At 29.3% G+C, this 22,626-nt stretch overlaps 2 protein-coding genes across 2 annotated transcripts; one reads left to right on the top strand and one right to left on the bottom strand.

The window, feature by feature from the left end:
* The first annotated feature begins 2,234 nt into the window (after positions 1 to 2,234).
* On the top strand, positions 2,235 to 3,136 carry LOC107018686 (putative oligosaccharyltransferase complex subunit CG9662). The gene has a single exon (XM_015219228.2). The coding sequence runs from the start codon at positions 2,354 to 2,356 to the stop codon at positions 2,888 to 2,890; it is 537 nt and encodes a 178-aa protein (XP_015074714.1). The 5' UTR covers positions 2,235 to 2,353; the 3' UTR covers positions 2,891 to 3,136.
* Positions 3,137 to 5,530: 2,394 nt separating this feature from the next.
* LOC107020797 lies at positions 5,531 to 8,036 on the bottom strand. Its single transcript, XM_015221297.2, has 4 exons — positions 7,299 to 8,036; positions 6,451 to 6,649; positions 5,913 to 6,347; positions 5,531 to 5,818 (listed from the first exon to the last, which is right to left on the bottom strand). The coding sequence occupies exons 1-4, from the start codon at positions 7,822 to 7,824 to the stop codon at positions 5,749 to 5,751; spliced, it is 1,230 nt and encodes a 409-aa protein (XP_015076783.1). The 5' UTR covers positions 7,825 to 8,036; the 3' UTR covers positions 5,531 to 5,748.
* Positions 8,037 to 22,626: the final 14,590 nt, after the last annotated feature.

Raw genomic sequence — 22,626 nt, 5'->3', positions numbered from 1 at the left:
GGTGGAGTGGGTGGGAGGGTGTATAGAGTATGGGTGAGATGGGGGTTGATGAGATAGGGTAGTGGGGTGAGTGGGGTGCGTGGGGGTGGGTAGGTGTAACTTTTCAGCAGTAGTGGTAGTACGGTTTTAGCCTTTAGGTGGGGTTTGTTTTGGCTAGTTAACCCGGTTCGGTTTAGTTAATTTCAATCCGGTTTAGTTATCTTGTTTTGATCTTTTATCCATTAATTGAAGAACAAAAATGAACTCTGATTCATTCATCCTTTTGACCATTTTGTTTGTTGTATTAAAAATTATATGTATTACATAACTTCAAAATATTATCTTCGTTTTTAATTTTTTATATTCTCTGCAGAACTGTAGTGATCATTATTCTTAAAAGTAAATTTTTCACCTTATATAATTAAAATAGTTTTGTGTATGCATTTTCATGATGATGACGTTTCATCCTGTCATACGTGAAAATTCACCAGAGTGTTCTCAAACTCTCTAAGAGAAATTGCAGCTCATTCGATGATCTGTGGACAGAAAGATGACTCATCATTTTAATTGTGAAACAAAGATATGAGAAACCTCAAAATCTCACGGTTTATGATTTGAACGACGTCTCATTATTCTTAAATGTGAACAGTGATTTGCAAATGACTATAAAAAGAGCCCTTGGTCGTTTTTCTAGTTTATTTTTCAAATTCAAAGAGCCCTTGGTCGTTTTTCTAGTTTATTTTTCAAATTCAGACCTTTTCTCTCGGCGTACGAGATGAAACACGTCATTCAAAGATTGAGTAAGTCTTAATCTTCATTTGTAAGGTTAATCAAACGGTTTCTAACCCAAACTTAAAGATTTTAATGAATTTCTTGATACGAAATCTTAGGAATCGTTGAAGGAATCAATTCTTAAAGTTTCAATAGCAGTTATTCACAAATTCTCCATCGAGGTTAGAAACATTTGAGTATATAAGACTGTTATAGTAAGAATACAACTTTTTCTCATGCTATGTATATATGATTTAGTGAACATTTGGTAAGGGCTTAGATTTAGATCTATAAGTTAAATCTTCGTTTTATAACTTGACAAAGTATATACTTACTCTAGCAATGTGAGCAAGACGTTGTATTATCATGAGACTCATGAGAAGACTGTCGGTTAGAGAAACCATCCAACGCATTAAAGATAGACGTTTATTTTGATATTTGTTAATGATGCATATTTTTGTTGTAAAGTTTTGTTGTTAAAGTATAGGTGCATGCTCTACTATTCAATTGTCTTTATTGCTAGTGAGAATTAAACACGCAAGTACCGACTCATTCCATGCGTTTAAGCTCATTAAATGGGTCAGAAATCATTGGGCTACAATGTGTCAAGGTCATCCAAAATATGTTGTTTAGTTACTTTGTTTATCATTTTACTTATATACACGATATTCTTATGACGAAGGTTGTCCAATTGGATACCCCGACTTGCATGTGCCTCCACCCTGACCTGTAGAGTATTCAGGTAGCCTAGAATCTTACCCCGATACCTATTTTTATTATACTGGAAAACTTCATAGATGAGTGAATTGTGTTATAGTTTCAATTCGCTTACAAACATCTTTATTATTTAGATTTCAGTGTTATAGCTTTAATGTTATTGAATTTGTTTTTGTCTCTCTAAAATTATTGTTTGCACCCATTCTTGAAAAGTTTTCACACAATTGTTGTAATATTTAGTTTAGTAGAAGATATATCAAGAGTCCATTACAATCATTAGTGGCTCTGAGTGTTGCCCACATCCAGAATATAAATTTAGTGTACAATATTTATACATTTCATGCTTATTTCATGCCCTTATTTCTTAGTCCGAACTCATCTATTAGCACTTAAAGTTGACAAGAATTTTCACTCAAATATTTAATTTTATAATATATTCAAAGATTATCATATTAAATACAAAATGTTGACATGGTAAAAAAAAATATTACTCATTTTTCTTGAGCTCATTAATGGATTTCAAATAGTATTTTTTTTCTTTTGATGAGTATAGTCTTTATACTCACGACGAATAATTATTCAATCTTAAACAATATGTGGTATTACTCAAAATACGATAAAATTTTGCTCATTAATAACACAATTTATATAACTATATTTTTTTTTTAAAAAAACTTTTTTATTAGTAAAGTAAAAAGTTTATATTTAAGAAATTTAACTCGAGAGTTTGATTTGATATATTATAATTAAAAAAAAATTGCTTTTTGTGCATTTTCCCCCAAATTACACTCAAGTGGGCTTTTAGTGTTTCTTCCCATAAATTCATTGACGTGAAAAATAAAAACAGCAAATCTACTCCGTCGTGAACCACCGCCGGGAAATCAAAATGCCACCCAAATCGGAAACCCAACCGGCATCATCCACCGCCAAAACCCAATTTTCCGATCCGTCTGATGACTACTCCATTGACCCAATTTTCCACATCCTCCGTATCCTCCCATTCTCCTTCCTCCGCCCTCCAAAGCTCCGTCTGAAAATCCCATCGGTGACTCTTCCCTCCGCCATGACAGTTTTCAGTCTTATCCTTCTTACCTACTTTATGGTCGTCTCTGGCATCGTTTATGACGTCATTGTTGAACCGCCGGGAATTGGATCAACCCAAGACCGGTTCACCGGAGCTGTTAAACCAGTGGTGTTTCTTCCGGGTCGAGTTAATGGTCAGTATATTATTGAAGGACTCTCTTCTGGATTCATGTTTGTACTAGGTGGTATTGGGATTGTGCTTTTGGATTTGGCAACTGATAAAAACCGAGAAAAGAGTGTCAAGGTTTCTTTTGCATCAGCTGGGATTGTGTTTGTTGTTATTGCTTATGTTATGAGTATGTTGTTTATCCGTATCAAGATCCCAGCTTATCTTCGCTGAAAGTTTTAATCTTTATCTTTGTTTTAATAAGCACTATGTTATTTTTAGGATTTCTCTGAATGGATTTAGTTTAAAGAGCTTGACATATGACACTGTTTTGTAGAAGAGGAGTAAGTGAAGTTGTTTCGGGTATTTGTGCCTTTTGGTAGATGTTGGTTATTGAACTGTATGCAATCTTGGATCTCATGAATGCTTAGTAGAAAATTGTTGTCTTTGCTTATGTCATGAGTAAGTTGTTTATCAGCATATGATCATCAGTTTGTGGATTTGAGGAATTTGCTGAATGGTTTTACCGTTTTAGTTTATCGCTCTTTTAGTGAGACTGATACGTGATAATCTTGCTAGAGTTGAAGTAACAGAAGTTGATTTGAGTATTTGTGGCTTTTGGTAGATGTTGGTTATTGAAATGTATCAATCTTGGATCTCATGAATTCATAGTAGAACTGTTTTCATTGCTTATGTTATGATTAAGTTGCTTATCTGCATAAGATCCCAGCTTATCTTTGCTGAAGAAAAGAAATTAGTTTTGTGGCTTTAAGGAATATTTTGAATGGTTTTAATTCATCACTCTTTTTGCGAGACTGATACCATGATAATAATCTTGCTAGAGTAGAAGTAACAGAAGTTGATTTGGGTGTTTTTGGCTTTTGATAGACTTGGAGCATATGAACTGTGTGCAATTTGGTTCTTTGAATGTATGGTAGAAAACTGTTCTTGAGGAAACTGCGATTTAGCTATGTTTTAGTTGCAAATTTCCTAGTATCTTATTATTTGTTAGGTTTTAAGGATGAACAGCAGAGGCATTTGTCTTCATTTTCAACCAGGGCACATTATAAGAAAATTATCCATTTGATGAACTTATCACTTAACCAGTTATTGATATCATTGGGTGAACTATATGAATGTCTGTTCCGCTATACGGAAGTTCATTTAATTTCATATCAATGGATACACTTTTAAGTGAAGGGGTTTCTAAAATGGTAGAACTGTTGAGCTTATCTGATGAAAGGGCAGGAAACATATTCCCAGTGAGAAAGGAATGGGAAAACAACATGTTTGTGTCTTTAGTTGATGGGTCTTCTTACAGTTGTTTCAAAGTCTTGTATCCGAATATCTCTTCCACTTTTTGTTTCAATTGTTCCTTCATTTGATTTGGCTTCCTTCTCAAGTACCATATTAATTCTTTTTAGAAAATTTGTTCAAGTTACACTTCACGTCATCAAAATAAAAAATAGAGCTGTTCAAGTTACACTTATATTCCTTGTTATGTCGGTTCATCAATTCATGATGTACTTATAGCTTTGGTGTTATACCTTCCTCGATCTTGTAGTTTTCAAGCTCATATTAACTATGGGTTTCCTTATTTTGGATGAGGGTCAAGCGTGGAGTCTCCATAATGCTTTCAGCTCTTTCAATTCCACGCTCTTTTTGATTTGTTTGTATGAATAGCTTTGAGAGGATGACTTTCTCAATCCATGGATAGTCCGACATGGTTTATATGCATTAGGTCTTCTGTCAAACTGTCTCATAGTGATACATGCATGGAACTTCTACTAGCTGGTTGTTGGTTTTTGCTTCTAAAGTCAGAGCTTCTCAAGTACAGAAGCATTATTAACACCGCTGACTAAAATGCATAATGCATATCTAAGAGGTTGTTTTTTTCTTATAGCAGTTTGGGCCCTAATAGGTGAATATTTGAGGTATGCATCATGTTAATCGTTGGTTTAGTCTTATAATAGCTCATGTACACGAGTTTCTCAACCCTCATTCTATGAGTCACAGACTTGCGGATGTTCTTCATTTCACTAAGGTCCTTGCTTCTTTTTCTTCTTAGTACTTGTTGTTTCACTCAAACCTGTTCTGATAATGGCATAATACCTCCCACGAATTCCTACTTATTGTATGACCAATGCATCTATGCCTTCACTGCTTAATGCAGACCCTGGTCCGAATCAATTTTTTTCCATCTCTCTGATTGTTTTTGAAAGTTAAAGGGAACAACCTCTTTACCTCTAAGGTAGGGGTAAAGTCTGCGTATACTCTACCCTCCCTAGACTCCACTTTGTGGAATTACACTGAATATGTTGTTCAAGGGAGGACGATCATTTTTTTTCTGAAATGTGTTAGCTGAAACTTAATTGTCCGTTGAATGTCTTGTCTATCCTCTGCCTTGATACATTTGTGGTCATCTTTTTGATAGAAAAAAGCTTCACCTGTCTTTATTACAAGACATGCTATATAAAGGCCTTTGTGCTGAATCTACTGTACTGCAAATTAAGCTCCAGCTTGTGCTGCATTTTATAATTGCTCTGTAGTTATAACACTCTTGACCTCACATATATTCCTTGGGCAGACTCAGTAGCCTTATGAAATGTTGAAGTTCTCTTAGTTACAGAAAAGTTAGACGTTGGGGTTGAATGCTCGAAATATGATTTGACATACATATATTTGAAGTGTACGAACTGATTCCATCTCTCAGTTCTGAGAATTAATACGAGTAAACGCGAAATATCTCGTAGAAAGAAGAACCGGGACACAGTTGAATCACTTTAAATGATCCCAAAGAGTAGAGTGGGAATGACTTCCACAATCATCAAACATTGTAAAACCTTCAACTCTACGCCAATGAAAAACCAACCATACGCATAAACACACAATTTGTTTCCATTGATTCATTCAGATACTAACATTTACATACAAGAAATCAACAAACCTGACCTTAATGTTGATGTGAACAATAAATCTACAAAAATGAACGGCTGCAAAGACTACGCTAGTGTACAAAAGTAACAATAACACAGATAGCGTCATTACAGAAATGTGAATGTTGGCCACTGTTAGCTCGGTTTTTTTCACAGTCAAGATGATATCTTTTGTGCATATTTGGATAAAACTCCAGTGAGTACAGCTTTCTCCTTAATTTTCAACCTGCATGACATTGCAGCAGATGATAAGTGAAACCAATGCAATGAGAGTGTAACATAAGTACAAGAGTATGTTATAACATGAGCTTATATCTTACTTGCGCGCAGATCCTGGAATATTCAATTTTGGGACCTGCTCTTTCTTTTGCTTAGGCCTTTTCTTCTTCTCCTTTGCTTCGACTTTCTTTTGTTCTGAGAATTCAGACTCTTCTCCAACATCCTGCTCATCACCCGAAGTGGACTCAGCAGATGAATTTTCTTCATAACCATTCGTGTATGCTGATAAATCCTCCACCTCTGCAACATTGTAGTCAGTGGAGATGTTCTCCTCTGAATCCGAGAGGAAATCTGTGTCAAAATCATCATCCTGGTCTCGGGGCAAATCAGGTATATCTTTTTCAGGGACATGCTTAATTTTATGAACTGACTGTGTAGTTGTGGACTTAGGTGATCCCGGATTTATCATCTCACACTTTATTTGCTTCTGAACTTTACCAAAACTTATACTTCGTCCAGAAAACATTTGCACAAATCTACAATAACAAACATTCTATAGTTTAGGGATGAATGCAAAGGTAAAGATTACATAAGCACCTCGTCACCCTTTTATTTCTTACGTATAGCCATGAACGTTACCTTTGTGCTTCATCCTTGGACTTAAAGTTAATATAGGCCATGCCTTTACAAACAGGATTCCTGGTCTTCTTGTTCCCAGTCACGACTGGAACTATGTTGACTATTCCTGAAACTCCTTTGAAAGCTACTCGTAGATCCTTATCAACGTTCATTTTCTTAGGAAGATTGACCAAGCGCACACAGAGTCCATCCTGAACAACTTTAGAAATTGTAGAACTTAAGTGAAATACTGCTTTATTAAAAGAGTAGAAGATGCAGAAGTCATTGAAGCTCCTTGAGGTCTCTACTTTGTCCTCCAAACTCATTTGCTCTTACACTAAACATCTACAAGTAATACTCCCGATCACTTAACTAGTTAAAGTTGTTTGATTCCATAACATTCGTAATTTTAGTTCAAACATCAAGCTCAAACGTCTGACTTGGGTTGCGATACACCAAATTTCAGCCCTGATATTAGTCCTTTTTAAATGATGGTTCGAGTTAAGAATGAACAATTAAAGACATAATTACAGGTTGTGGAATCCTTCTATTTTGTCTAGCATTACATCTACTGATCTACACCATGTACAATAACCAGATTGCATCCAAAAGCTAACAAAAAAATATATCTTGGCTAGAGGTAGCAACTAGCAAGTATCTCATAAAATTAATCGAGTTGTGCACAACATCATAGTAAAAAAAAAAAATTCTCAGCTCAGCTCCTATTAAGTCCTTGAGGTGATTAAGGAGTCATTGTCAAGGGTAACTAACTAAGAACAAAATACATAAACTTGTTCATTGTTTCCTATCAATTCAGTTGCATTCATAGATGATATAATCTAAGACCCAAATATTCAAAAAGAAGTTACCTTTATCCTGCTGAACTTGTTTGGTATTTGCTTTAACTGGATTGTTTTTGAGCTTATTGATATTAGCAAGCTGAGCTTTTCTACTCTGTTCAATTTCTTCCATCAGCTTATCTTCAACTGAAGTATCATACTCTTTATCTACTCCAAACCCACGCGGCTTGTTTTCTAACCATTTCTTCATATTTCTTAATGGAATAATCACCTCATCATCATCGTCGTCGTCGTCTCCGTCAACATCTTCCTCATCCCCTAGAAAATCATCATCGTCGTCGTCATAGTCATCATCAAAATCCTCAATTTCTTCCATTTCTACCACACTATTCCCCCTTTTTTCTTCATCCTTGCGTGCAAAAACGCACACCCCAGTTCGTTTTTGCTCAATAAGAGAACGAATCCTTAAATGGGTCACTGTATTTGAAGTAAAAAACAATTGGGGTTGAGGAATCTTGCAAAAAAGAGGAAGACATTGTGAAATTGTGCTGGCACAACAATGGGGTTGCCTTGGATAACTTCCTAAGCTAAGCATTTCTATAACAGAAACTGCAAAACTTGAAATGGAACTCGGAAAAAGCTCAAATCTTCTGGGATTAACAGGTGTATCTTCTTCTTCGTTATCTACTTGGATTTATCAGTTATCAGTATAAGCATCTGGGGATTAAGCTGAGGTTTTTTGGGGAAGAATGAAGATGAAGAAGAGTAAAAGATTTTGTGGAATTTAGTGAATTCCCATTTGGATTGGATTAGAAAAAGCCCAAATAAAAAGTAAAAATTTAAGGAATCCCATAGTGTAATTCAATAATTTCATTCTGTCCCGACAAATTTAGTATTTAAAAAAAATTCCTTAAATTTGTTGAGCCGTGATACTTTAGACTCTAGTGATACATGGTAAATGATACATGGTAATTTTAAACTGTTGAGAAAAAAAAGGGGAAAAAACGGTATAGTTAATGTTGTTAATAAAACAGCTAAATTTACGGTAACATATCATTAATCAACATAAAATCAGCACTTAATTGGATATTAATTTCAAATTTTGAAAAACAAAGATTATATCATCTATTTTGAAAACAATTTTTTTGAACAATCTGTTAAATTTCGAACTACAGTAATTTTATTGTTGTTACAGTGGATTTTTCAAGATGAATACTTCGATTTTGATGAGACATTCCGGAATTTGGGTGAACAAATTGCAGAATGAAAGTTACAAAATCGACGGAATCGTTGTTGGAGATTCAATTTCGTATCTAATACATGTATCAGAAACGTCGACTAAACAATATACACACTGATTCTATATGTATCATCAAGTACAGTTGATGACACATTTATTAAACTTAGTGAATGATACATTATAACAATTTTCAAAACATGTATCAGTACATCAACTAAACAACTAATACCTTACTGATACATGATATCAGTTTTCAGAAATTCATATTATATGCAAAACATGTGATACATATCTACTACATGTATCAGTGAATTGACTAAACACTGTACACACTGATTCTATATGTATCATCAAGCACAGTTGATGACGCATTTACTAAACTTATTGAATGATACATTATAACAATTTTCAAAATTTCATGATACATATAAAACATTATGATACACAACAAATTCATGTATCAATTCACCATCTAAAATACTATACACACTTATTCAAATGTATCGGCAAGCACACTAGATTCCTTAAAATTTTTACTAATTTCAGCAAACAGTTTTAAGTACCAAAATACTAACCCCAAATAAAAATGGTGATTTTGGCCCAATTATGTGTCTCTTAGTGATTTTTCGAAATTACCACTTTACAAATTTTGGGCCCCAAATATACGTATTTGGCGCGTCAAGATACATGTATCTTGGATATATAGAGTCATTTTTAGGTGTAATATATTATATTCAAGTGGATTCGGATGCATTTAAGGTAACACTCCTATCTCGTTTGCCTCCCTTCTCTCTCTCGCTCACCGCTCTCCTTATGTGTCTATGTGTTTGGTAGCAAAAATACATATATTTGGGTGTATCTGACATGAAATCTAGTATGAAATTATCAACTAGTGAAATAAAGATGTAATTATTTTACACTTTGAGAAAATTAGTAAATATGATAGGAACGTTTATGTAAGTACACGGTTTTTCCTTCATTTTTCCGAAATGATATACATAAATTACACATTTAACTGCTATTTTTAGTTTAAACAATTGAGTAATAAGATATTTAGGTTAATTATATTATGGAAAATCTTTACACAGATAGCCAACACACTACTTACCTTTTCATTTACTATCATTCCTCATTTTTGGGATAAAATTCACAAATACTTATTTTGGCCTTGTAATTAATCAATAATTATTGTCATGGAGTTTGGAATTAGAACCTTTTTACCATCTATCATGATTAATATTAATAATCCTAATTCATGAACATGATACTTTCTTAAGCATTTTTTCCACAATATGATGTGGGAAGTTATCAAGTAGTACTTAAAATTGCTACCCGCTATCTACCGACGGGAGATGATAAATATTCTATAAAATTAATTATGATGCATGTAAACTGATTTGAATACACCAAAGAGCATTGCAAGTCGATCGATACTTCAAAAATGAGACATGGTAATTTCCTAATTGGGCTTTTTACGAAGTGAATGTTAACTGGACTACTACCTGTGAGATAATCTAAGGCCCAATAGTTAGTTGACATCTTTATCTATTTGGTCGGATTTATTGTTGGGAAAAGGGTCAAAAATACTCCTTAATTTTAATTTATTAGTCAAATATACCCCTTTCGTTAAAACAAAGTTATTTATACCCTCGCCGTTACCAATTTCAACAACAAACTTACAATTGGATAATCCAAGTTCAACTATTCTAACAACCTTACCAATCAAGAATCCATTACTTTACCCCCATCAATAAAACAATTCAATATAAAACATCAAAATACAGATTAAGTAAACATAAAAAAGAAAACTGCATCTAAACAACAGATTCCAATACAACAATAGATGGGTTGGGCATGGGTTTAAAATGCGGAATGGGTAATTTTTACAAAATCGGGTCAATTTTGATTGATTTGGAGATTTCCGTCAGTTAAGGGTATAAATGGTGAAATTGGTAACGGCGATGGTATAAATAACTTTGTTTTAACGGCAGGGGTATATTCAACTAATAAACTAAAATTGAGGAGTATTTTTAACCCTTTTCCCTTTATTGTTTATACTTTTGTTTTGAATATACATAATTTATACATTGATTATACATGTATTATATATTCACAGGCTATTTAGTTTAGGAGGTTGGATGAGTGGCAATTTATGTTAAACCATCTATTTAATTGAGATTTTAAAAATTAGTATTTAAAAAATAGGAAAATTACTTCAATGGCCTCCATTCCCACCACACTGTCATCACTCATAGTATTTCTACGTACAATAATTGTTTATATTAACATATCAAACATAAGAAAATTAGAATTTCATTAAAGAAAAAATATCTCCATACCGAACACACCATAACAATCTCTAATATTGACACAAAACAAGGGTTGAGTAACTTTATAAGGCGTTTGGATAATATTTGATTGTCCAAAAAAATAGAAATAAAAATTACTAAATCAATAACCTATTATCGATAAATTAAATAATTTTTTTAATTTTTTTTTTTTGAATCTTGATGTTTAACATTATGATAATGAAGTGCGATGTTGTAATCTACTGTATTTTCTGATGACTTATATGAAAAAAAAAGATCCCATCAACTCAAAAAAAAAAAATGTGCAAGATAAACTAAAGATATATCTTTATAATATATATCTCTTTCTTTCTCTTCCTGAAGTGTAATTTTCTTAACCTGTGTATATATATATACGTCTCTTCGATAGCCTGTCAATCTAGAAATTAATCAGTCTTTCATTAATTCACCTTCACCAGCCCCCCGTTGTCATGCATGTGTGTCAGTATCACATATAATTCTCCCTTAGAAATTCGATAGCTTGTCAACCTAGAAATTGATCAGTTCTCCTACTATTACATACTACTATATGTTTCATGCATGATCCATCTAATAGTACATATTTTTCGTTGTAATATAATAAACCTTACAAATTTATCGATCGAGCTCAAAAGTGCTCGTATAGCATGTATTGAACTTGTACTCCATCTTATATTTTGCAATTTCACCTTTTCTTTATGTGTTACTTATATACGACATTGATCATACATTTTCCTTCTTCAGAAACTTGTCAGTCTCAAAATCAGTCAATTATATATTTAACCTACTTTCGTAAATGTTCCTTTTCTATCAATATATAAGCGCCAAATCCTTTTAAATGGTTTTACTATAGTATGTCTTGTAGCAATATTATTGATTTGAGAGAATGGACTAAAGTTTTAGGGTTCAAAATTCTTAGACATTAGGCATAGGTCATAATCATTAATGTATGTATCAATTGAATAGTTCTATTAATTATTACTTAGGGCCAAGGTAAGAGATTTATCAATTGTAATACTCCATTCAATGTTTGGTGGGCATCAAATTTTGGTAAAGAAAAGACTAGCTAGCTAGGAGGAACCTGTTTCTTTTGACTTCGATATAAATAGTTGCATTTTTTTTCTTTGTTTTCCTACTTAATTTCCTCTTCTTTTTTGACATTATAATATCCCAATAATATATGTTAGGGAACTTTTCCTTCTAGATGATCTTGAATATTAATAACAACAACGTAATCAATGAAATCTCACGATTAGAATTTGAGAAGAGTAGAGTTTAAGTAGACCTTCTAAGATATCTATAACTTAAAAGATAGAAATGTTGTTTTTGATAGAAGCTTGATTCAAGAAACAATAATTTAAAGCAGAAGTGATGAAGTGGAGAAGCAATATAGAGATTATAAACGCACTGACTATAACAGAACACTATGATAGTCAAAATATAAGAAACAACAACAATCGAAGAACTAGAAACTATGAGAGTAATATTACGCTAACAAGTATGTAAGAAAAAAAAATAATACAAGCTCAATGACCTGCTAACCTTCAATTGAATGTTCTTAAAAATTATTGTTATTTAAAAAATGCACCATAAAATATACTCCTTTTCCCCCACTTTTACTTATTTTCAATATTATACTAAAAATAGATATTTATTTTTACTCCAATTTGAGAAATGAAATTATATTATGTGTTAAATTAAATATAAACAAATAAATATAGAAAAAAAAATATATAACGAGATATAGAGGAAATAAAGTCAAATTAAATGTCCCCAGATCATACAATAGCTAGACAACAAATAATTAAATGTTGAAAATGGCAAGCAAAGACAAATTAAATTCAAATTCTCCTGAAAATGTCCCCTTAAATTTCCCTTAATTAATTAAACTTTGTTGTTTAGTGGTTAAGATGCTATTTCAATTCGAACTGTAACGTTATTTGGTAATTAATCCAAGTTGTGAACCATATATCTATTTTCTTTAATAAATATACATTTAAAAATTAAATTATATCTGTTGAACTATTATAGCAAATTCATTCTATAAATAACATTAGAGTACGTAAAAAGAAAATAATAAAAAATAGGAACGAAGTAGAGTTCTATGGAAATTTGCAATCGATATTTTTTGGGTGCGCGTAGAGAAATTTGCAGTCGATACTCTTTAGATGTGCATAGGGAACTATTATAGCCAATTCATTCTATAAATAACTTTTTTTTAATGACAAGAGAAATTCGTAGTCGATACTATTTGAGTGCGCATAGAGAAAAACTCATATTTCTATAGCTTGCAACCGACACTAGCCAAGTCCAGCGCGAAGAGATCGACTCAAAAATCAAATCCTTTTACTATGAATACAATACATATTACCGCTTAAAAAAATCTATTATTGTCACTAAATATAAGTTATATTGTTAGTTTATAAGATCTAAATGTCTAATAAGATACTTTTAAAATATGTTTGACAGAATTAAGAAAAATGTCATTTTTGTCTTGCAAATATTTGTCTTCTCAGACTGCTAATAATAATAATAATAATACTAAGGTATAATTATGTCTAGGCATACATCATCTCAATTACGAATAATAAATTAAACATTACAAAAACAGACGAAATGTTGATTACTACATAAGAAGAAAGAACAAAAAAATTAAAAAAGGTATCATTGGACATTATTATACGAGAATTAAGACATTAGATTCTAATTTTAATTTAATATTCTTTTTGGATTTTCTTATTGTCCTTATATTATGCATATATATAACAACTACAAGACATTTGATCAAACCTTGGTGTTAAGTTCTTCATTTTTCATAATTAGTCTTAAGTCTCTTCAATCCCTAATTCTATAATTTATTTTAAATTTTTTGACGATCCAAAACAATTAAAATTATTATTTATAATAAGGTCTATTCAGCATATAATGTATACTTGATAAATTGGAATACAAATAAAATTTAAAGGATATATTTGTCTGATGTGATATATACACATCTTTTGATAACTTATTAGTATTTTTTTTAATTATTGATCTTGAAACTTTGCAATCTAAAAAGAAAATCGGGCGTAATATTGAAATAGTGAAACTTAATAATTTCATAAGATATAATATAATATTAATACTTTAATATAAAAGAAAGCCGGAATTTGTAATTTTTTGAATTATTACTGATTTGATTGAACATCTTAAATTTATATTGTGTTCATTAATTCTCACATTATTTGATGAGTATAATCGAAATTGCAATTGAGAAATAAATATCGTAAGACTACTTTATGCAATAATTACACATATCATGTAGCGATGTTTATGACTAAGTTATTATTTTCTTGTTATATAACGATGATTCTATAATTAGCTATTTATAAATGGAGGATGATTATGCAAGCGTGACGTATACATGACCAAGAATGACGCATGTCAAAAGAAGTGGTAACCTCCCACTATAATACAGTACAATATCATATTTTTCAATCACTTCATTGTAATTCGTAAATGGAGACCTCCTGATATAAAATAGTCACCTTTTTTTGAGTTTTTTCATCAAAACGAAAAGTTATTTAATTACTTCCTAAGTTAATCACATGAATATATCTAACATTAATTTAAAAGATAAAAAATGATAACTAAAACAATAGAACGATAAACACATGGTATTGTCCTTAATAACGTACATGAAAATTGGAGTTGACGTAGTATAGTAATAATATTGCTCTTTTATTTGACAACTTATAATTGAGATTAGACATGTATTATTGAATTTTTGTTGTTTATTTTATTTAAATTATTGACTTAATCACTTGCATTTCAATTATTTGCTTTACTTCGAATATGTTGATAAGGGACATTCGTATAGAGTACAATTTTGGATCGTAACATTTAAATACTATTAAGTAATATGTATAGAATGTAAATTTCAATTAACTTGAAATAACAAAAAAATAGTTCTGTAATTATATTATTATAGTTAATAAATAATAATTACTTTGATAAATTAAAAATAATTTTCTAACTTTACAATTGTGATGGTTAGTAATATTTTGTGATAATCGTATTGTTCGGTTCAATTTTCACACACCTCAATTAATTTTATGAAATATCTGTCATCTTCTATCAGTAACAGACACCAAGTAAGACTGATAAAAAGAAACACCTAGTATTTCTTGTTTCTGTTGAGTTTTAAATCCGACACCGCAAAATCTTCAATCATTTCAATGATCACTAGATCGTCACGCCCTTCAATACCCCTCCCCCACAAATATCTCCAACCTAAAAGATTATTGAAATAGTAAAACAAGATAATTGGATGGACCATCCTAATAATCAAATAAATATATATATAAACATTTTATTTTTTAATTATAAATTCTAAATTCAAACTTTGAGAAAAAATACAAATTTTCAAATTAATCAAAATTTGAAAATAAATATAGAATAAAAATCAAAATATTTGTTGGCATGTGATTCTTCGTATCTTGTTCCTTCATATAATGTGGGACATATATTTTCCTTATATTATACAATAATTTCTAAAGCAATATAATTATATTAGTCATGTTTAGCTCTATAGATTGAATTAACTCCACTTTGTAAAGAACATAATATATAGTATAGGAAGCTACATCTTTTTGTCCTATTGAGTTCAATAATTTCACTCCATTTTGTTTGAGAGTGAGTGTATAATTATTAGTTGTGAGAAATTTCCATCTTTAGTGTATCATTACATGGATTGATCTAGTGCATCAATAGAATATTGAAACTACTAGAAATTAGTTCTCATTTATTTAACTAAAATAATCTTATTTTATTTTACATAGGATATAGTCATTACTTGTCCCAAAAATAATTGCTCCTACGTCATGTCTCTAATTCGGTCTTTTGATATGTGTTATTTGAGTATGAATTTCAAAAAATAATATTTTTACCTTAAACTTTATAAGGTAAAAGTATACATTATATCCTTTTCATATTCCATCAGTGAAATTATACATGATATGTTATAGTTGTTGTTAATGACATATTCAATAATTAAATTGAAAAAAAATTTAAGCATTTTTATTTTTGTAATATTTCTCCATTCACAATTTGGAAAATCTAAGTTAAATTGGTAATAATTTTGAATATTTAATTTTTAAGTTCTTACATGTGAAAAAAAAATGAGGGCAAATTCTGTAATTTAAATCTTTTAAAATAACTTCAGCTAATGATTGTGTATCACTATTATTTTATGATATGCTTTTATCCTATAAGTATAATAATAACTAATCTAGCTAGGTTAATTATACACTATTAGAATTTGGAAAAGCTAATGATGAATTGAATACCTAAGTTTACATTTTGACAAAAACAATTGAATAAACAAAAATGAATATTAAAAAATGGGAAAAGGGTCTGATATACCCCTTAACTTTGTCAGTTGAAGCTGATATATCCCTCGTTATAAAAGTGGCTCATATATGCCCTTACCGTTATACAAACGACTCGCATATACCCCTGCCGTTACAAAATGGCTCACATATACCCTTCATTTAACGGAAGTTAAAAAATTAGTTTTAAATTTATATTTATTACTTCTAATTTTTTAAAAAAATTATTTTAGGGGTATATATGATTCTTTTATCAAAGTTCAAGGTATATTTTAATTTTTTTCATACATAAATTATTTTTTGACTTCTTTTATTATAATTACTTGAGTTTCTTATTCTTATTTTGTTTTTTTTCTTACATTTCTTAGTTTAAAGAAAAAAAAAATTAGACTATTTTTTTTGTGTGTATTGTAATTTAATTTCGTATTCGAAGAAAAAATTTGGTCATCTACAATAAGTTTTACAAGAATATTAGTGAAACATAAATAAATTTGATTATCAAAATAATAATTATAAATTAGTCATTGAAACAAAAAAAAATCAAAAAGAATATGTTTGACGAGGATTAAATTTACTCATATAGGATTATATTTTTTAGAAAAAAATAATAAAAATTTAGATTGAAATTATTTTTTTTTTTCATTTTCGTTAGAGAAAGAGGGTATATGTGAGCCATTTGTTACAAGTAGGGGTATATATGAGCCACTTTCATAACAAGAGGTATATCAACTCTAAATGACAAAGTTGAGGGGTATATCAGACCATTTTCTTTTAAAAAATTGAATGGAGGACGCACAGCTCTTATAGGATATATTAATATTAATTAGAGCATGCCACTGATAAAGAAAATGTAATTCCTCCGTCTCAAATTATCTGTTTGATTTTCAAAAATACTTATCTCAAATTATTCTTATTTGCTATTTTAAAAATTCAACACGATTTTTTTCCCTTGTTTTTAAAAACAATAGACATCTCAATTATGTAAGATGTCAGGAATATCCAAATACCAAGAAAATATAAAAAAAAAATTAAAATTTTCTATATAAATATTTTTTAAAAAATATATTTAAAAATCGCGACATATAATTTGAGGCATTAAGAAGTATAATTAAGTCTAATGGGGTTAGAGTTTGGTACAATGGCAATGAGAAATTGAAATAAAATTGTATGTGTCCCCTTCCCATTCCCCTCCACCGACCAAATTTTTTAAAAAAAATTGCTAAATATTTAAATGGGACCCTAATTTTATATTATATTGGCAAAAAAATAAATAAAATCAAAAAGTTGTGGATAATAACATATACCAGAATCTTCAACTCCAAAAACAAGAGTTAATTATAATTAATATTTCTCTTCTTTCACACACAAAAAAAAAAGTCTCATCCATCTCAAATTTCTTCTTAAATTTTCTTGAAGAAAATGATTAATTAAATAAAAAGAAAATACAAATGAACTTTGAAATCAGAATGAATAATCTTTAAAGTACCTATAAATAATGGGAAAATATTTTACTAATAATAATTAAAAAGGAATTATAACATTAATGTTGAAAATGAAATTTCACTTTCCATATATAAGTACCTTTCTTTTTCTATCGCAATTTGTATGGTATATTTTTCTAGATTTATGTAAAGAAATTTTAACCCTACATTTTAAGATAGTATATATTTATTCTTTACTATATTGATACGAAAAAATTACACTTATAATATTGCAATTATAGATTTTATATAACACCATGGTCCCTGCACGAAAAATCAATCATTTTTTTGTAGATTCTAACGTAAATAAGAAAAATAGTTTGTTTCACTCGTCTACTATTTAAAAAGATAAATTTTGATTTTTATTAATTATTATTATTAATGTAAAAATAATGTAATGGTAAAAGAAAACTTATATTAATTATTATATTACTTAAAAAAAGTGCAAAATTCAAAATCAACCAAGAAGGTATATTAGATGATAATTAGTTTTTTTCTGGTTTTTACTGTGGTAAAAATAATTTTTAGCCGTAATAAATAAACACATTAATAAAGAATAATAAATTCTTTAACGGTATTAGTTAAAAGTTATTAGATTCAATGTTGCTAAAGGTTTTAGAGACAAATATAAAGAGTGTTAATCGTCGCTAAAAATACATATTTAATTAATTGCTGCTAAAGATCATTTTTATGTAGTGTTTCCACCCAGTGTTCAAGTATCTAGTCCGGAGATAGACCATTCGGGATTCGTGTTCCGTAGGCTCAATCGGAGGGAAAACACTTCTTACCAAATATTTTTTTCATATTCAGACTCAAAATTAAAATATCTAATTAAGAAAAAAATAATTCATCTACTACATTGCATCATTTCGGATATATAAAGAACAATTTGTTTATACTATTTTGCAATTATTTGTTATCGCAAATACGTCCATAAAAAAACACATCCCGATATATAATCCGTAGAATGGGCAACAATGCTCTATTCTCCACCAAAATATATATAGGTGTTTCTTATTTTATTTTAATTGCTAGTCAAACATTGAAGAAGGTGAATGGTATTGACTCGATGAACACAATTAAATTATTTAATCAAAATATTTTATAATTTTTTTTTGAAAGGAAGTGTTATAAGTAGTATACATGGCTTACACCAAATTTTAAATGCCGAAAAAATAAATTACAATCATAAATAAAATATGAACAAATATAATTTTATTCATCAAGATTGTGAGTATAAATCTATTAATTTTCCTCTCATAAGATTTAACCATGAATATAGGGTTATTAGGCGTATTTCTCAAACTAGGATGATTGATTGTGATCTCTTTATTAATATTTCATAAATTTACGTGGTGTGATAAGTTATTCCAACATGAATAACTAAAAAAGAAACCAAAATATTATTGCGGGACTATTCTTTTTATCTCATGACTATTTATTCTTATCCCTCACACCAAATAATATTGTCATATTTTGCTTCAAATACTTATCTTTTAACTCGAAAATCTATCAAAAATAATTTCTTTATTTTATAAAGATAAGGATAGTATTTGCGTAAATTTCACTTTATAGATCCAGTTATTATGAGATTATATTAAGTATATTCTGAATGAAAACTATAGTATAATAGGCCAATACATTTGAAACTCCTATAAAGTACATATGAATTTGTTATAATTAAAAGTAAAACCTTAAATTTAACTCTTAGACCTTTCACAAGAGATTAAATTGTTTTTCAAACCTTAGTCTGAACATCATATATATATATATATATATATATATAACTACTCTTCTATAATAGTAGAGCGATTGGGGTTGGGGTTGGGGTTGTGACTCAGAATTTTTAATAATAGGTCTTGTGACTAAGTATAGGTAAATGTCACGCGACACGATTATACAAGATCACAATTTACTCAACGATCGATCATCAGAAGTGAATAGGAATTGGGGATCGGATAGGTACAAAGATGTAATAAAATAATTATAGATGGAGTCCAATAGTTGTCCTCTTTCTATGAATTATATGTTTCAAGCAAGAGGGACCTATTATATCAACTATGCTTCCTTGGGCATTGTCACTTTCCATGAATCACTTGTATCTTTACTGTTTTCTAAGACAAGTGTCTTTTTGATCCATATATATACTATTGGGTGCTGCATCTTTGATGTTTGATACTTTACACTTTTGATTGGATGGTTGTTATCGATTCATAACTTATCGTATTATATTGTATTAATGAATATAATATTTTAGATATATTATATTATTTTTAGTTACGTAACAAAATGTCATATACTATAAATTGAAGGATAAATTTATGAGAACAGTAAAATATGAAGTTAACAATGCGATCATATCAAACCATTTGCTATATAAGATATGTTGTTTTTCCCATCTAATGGAGAAGAATCATATTCTTTATAGTGTCTAAACAGTATAAGTGATATTTAGTGACGGTATATTTTTTTATATTTAGGTGTAATTGAGTTAATGTCATTGCATCATGTAGTCACTAAAGTCTGTAATGACATTTATATAACATGTGGTTATAAGTATTCATATTTATTAGTATTACTGTAAAGTCCTTTATGATGCTTTGTTCACGAACCTCTCTTTTTCAATCTCTTGATTATTTTAATTTTTTATTGGGATACTTTTGAGGTTGAATTAGGTTCAACTGTTATATTTTTACATGATATTAAGATTCATCTCGATTTGGTTTTCTGATCCACACTCCATAGTTGGGTTTAGCGTAAAGGGAGAGGGGGGAGGGGGAGAGTGTAAGAATGAGTTAGAGTCTCGTATTAGTTGGAAATGAATCAATCGATGGTCTAAACATATATAAATTTGGACATTTTCTCTCACCCCATAAGCTAGTTTTAGATAGAGTTCAATCAAAATGTCATACATTCATATTTTTATGCTAAATATTTATATTAATTTACTTATTTCGTATTTTACCTTTTTGCTTAACTACTTGGATCGTAGTCAAACTATCATGATTGCAAGTTCATTCACCCATAAATCACGTCTATCGTGAAGTCAATGTGATAGCACATTGGCTAGAATGAAATTGCTTATAAGATCATGATATAAATTTAAAATTTTATTTTGACATGTAATTTTAACTTTTTAAGATTATATTGTTTACATATAAACATAAAGCTTTGCGAGTTATGGAAACCATCAAATAATTTTTATTACATAATCTTACCGAATGAACGATAGAGTTCATAAACAAGATATCAAATTATTTGAAGGTATATATCTCATTGATAAATCGAATATCACCATGTTCCTTTTTATAAATAAATATCTGTGATTCTAAACTTTTAAATACATATAATTTGGTCGAAATTTGGCTTGAATGAGATTTTATTTCTATGTTATTTTTACTTTTTAAAATATTTTTATCCTTTTAATTTAATACTTTTAACTAAAAAATAAAAAAATCAATTAATTTTGAAATTTTAAAATATTATAATTTTATTTAATTTTTTTGACTATTTAGCACTTTCATTTAAAAAACTCTCCATTAGAAACGTTTAAAAATAAGGGGAAAAAAATTAATACAGATAATAGGTAAATGTATTTCAGATACTTAAAGGCCATTGATTATAGTTTCTGGCAAAAATTAAATTTCTACCAAAAGTCTTTGGAAACTGGAGCAATAAATATGAGATATATAGGAGTAACTACTAAATTCTTCAACTTTATAATTTCCCCTTTAATACACACTGAAATATTGTAAGAAAGTAGGTGCCATAAATTGTAATGACAAAATATTAGCTGGTAGGTTAACAACATGTTGACTAATAATTAAAGAGCATAGGAGGAATTCTTTGATAATTAAAGGGTAATGCTAAATGGCTAGAAAGGTCAGAATTTAATTAAAAAATTTAAAAATTTATAATATTTTTTTATATTTTAAAATAAATTAAATTTTTTATTTTTTAGTTTAAATGCATTAAAATTAAAAAGATAAAAAATAATTAAATAAATAAAATAATATTAGATAAAACGCTATTCTGATCAAATTCTGATTATATTTTCTGGCGAAAAAGATTTTTCCGATTATAAATTCTTGAACTGTATATATACTTATATAAGTAGTTATTGGAAGACAGCCACATTGAATAGATAGGTAATGTACCTTAGTATTATTTGTCCCTACATTTTGAAGCATTTTCCTGTTGTGCCTTTGCCATCAACATATTTCTTTTTGGTTAAATTCTACTTGGATTTGCCTCTTACAAGGGGCACCAAATTCAAATATTTGTTTATTTATTATTACATATTTTTAGTAAGATAAAAATGATCTTGTGATGACATATAATATAATAATTAAAAAAAAAAAAAGAAGCCAAGGTTACTTTTAACTAGGTTATGATCATCAATTTATAAGATTGTACCCATGATGTAAAAAGATGGCAAATATAAAATTTCAAATGGGAATCCATTGAGATAAAGAAAGACAAATATTATGGCTATAATAATAATTATTATAATCGAGTTTTAACTATACATATACCAATAGTATAAATAATTTTTACATAATCAGGATATTCTGATCAATTTACATGTCAATGCATGATTACCTTTAGAAGCTAAAGTCTGATGAAACTAACGTTTCGATTGAATATGTCAGAATTTATACGCTTTATATGCCCTTAATAGTTCCATTCTACAATAATAACTTCATTTTCTTATTTGCGTGAGACTGAAATGACAAAAGATGAATATGGAAACATAACACAAATAGTCTAGTCATATCATCCTAAACCTACAATATTATGGATGAAAAGAAAAAAAATAAAAGAATAGTGATTTTACTATAGTGATTAGAATAAATTTTGTGTGATCGTGTAGAGGATAAATCCAAACGTTGTGGAGATAAAGTCACGTTTAATTTATACTATACTAATAAATATTCCAAAAGCCCTTTAACAATAGTTGCATGATTTATTACTTTTTGA

The sequence above is a fragment of the Solanum pennellii genome, chromosome 5, assembly GCF_001406875.1.
Source record: "Solanum pennellii chromosome 5, SPENNV200".
NCBI lineage: Eukaryota > Viridiplantae > Streptophyta > Magnoliopsida > Solanales > Solanaceae > Solanum > Solanum pennellii.
This window is presented reverse-complemented; position numbering and strand designations above follow the sequence as displayed.

Bases quoted from the DNA above. Each gene is read 5' to 3' on its own strand.
- LOC107018686 (XM_015219228.2), top strand. From the start codon at position 2,354: ATGCCACCCAAATCGGAAACCCAACCGGCATCATCCACCGCCAAAACC.
- LOC107020797 (XM_015221297.2), bottom strand. From the start codon at position 7,824: ATGCTTAGCTTAGGAAGTTATCCAAGGCAACCCCATTGTTGTGCCAGC. The intron at 6,348-6,450 runs GTAACGTTCATG...TTGTTATTGTAG, and splicing joins TCCAAGGATGAAGCACAAAG to ATTTGTGCAAATGTTTTCTG. The intron at 5,819-5,912 runs GTAAGATATAAG...AATGTCATGCAG, and splicing joins ATTCCAGGATCTGCGCGCAA to GTTGAAAATTAAGGAGAAAG.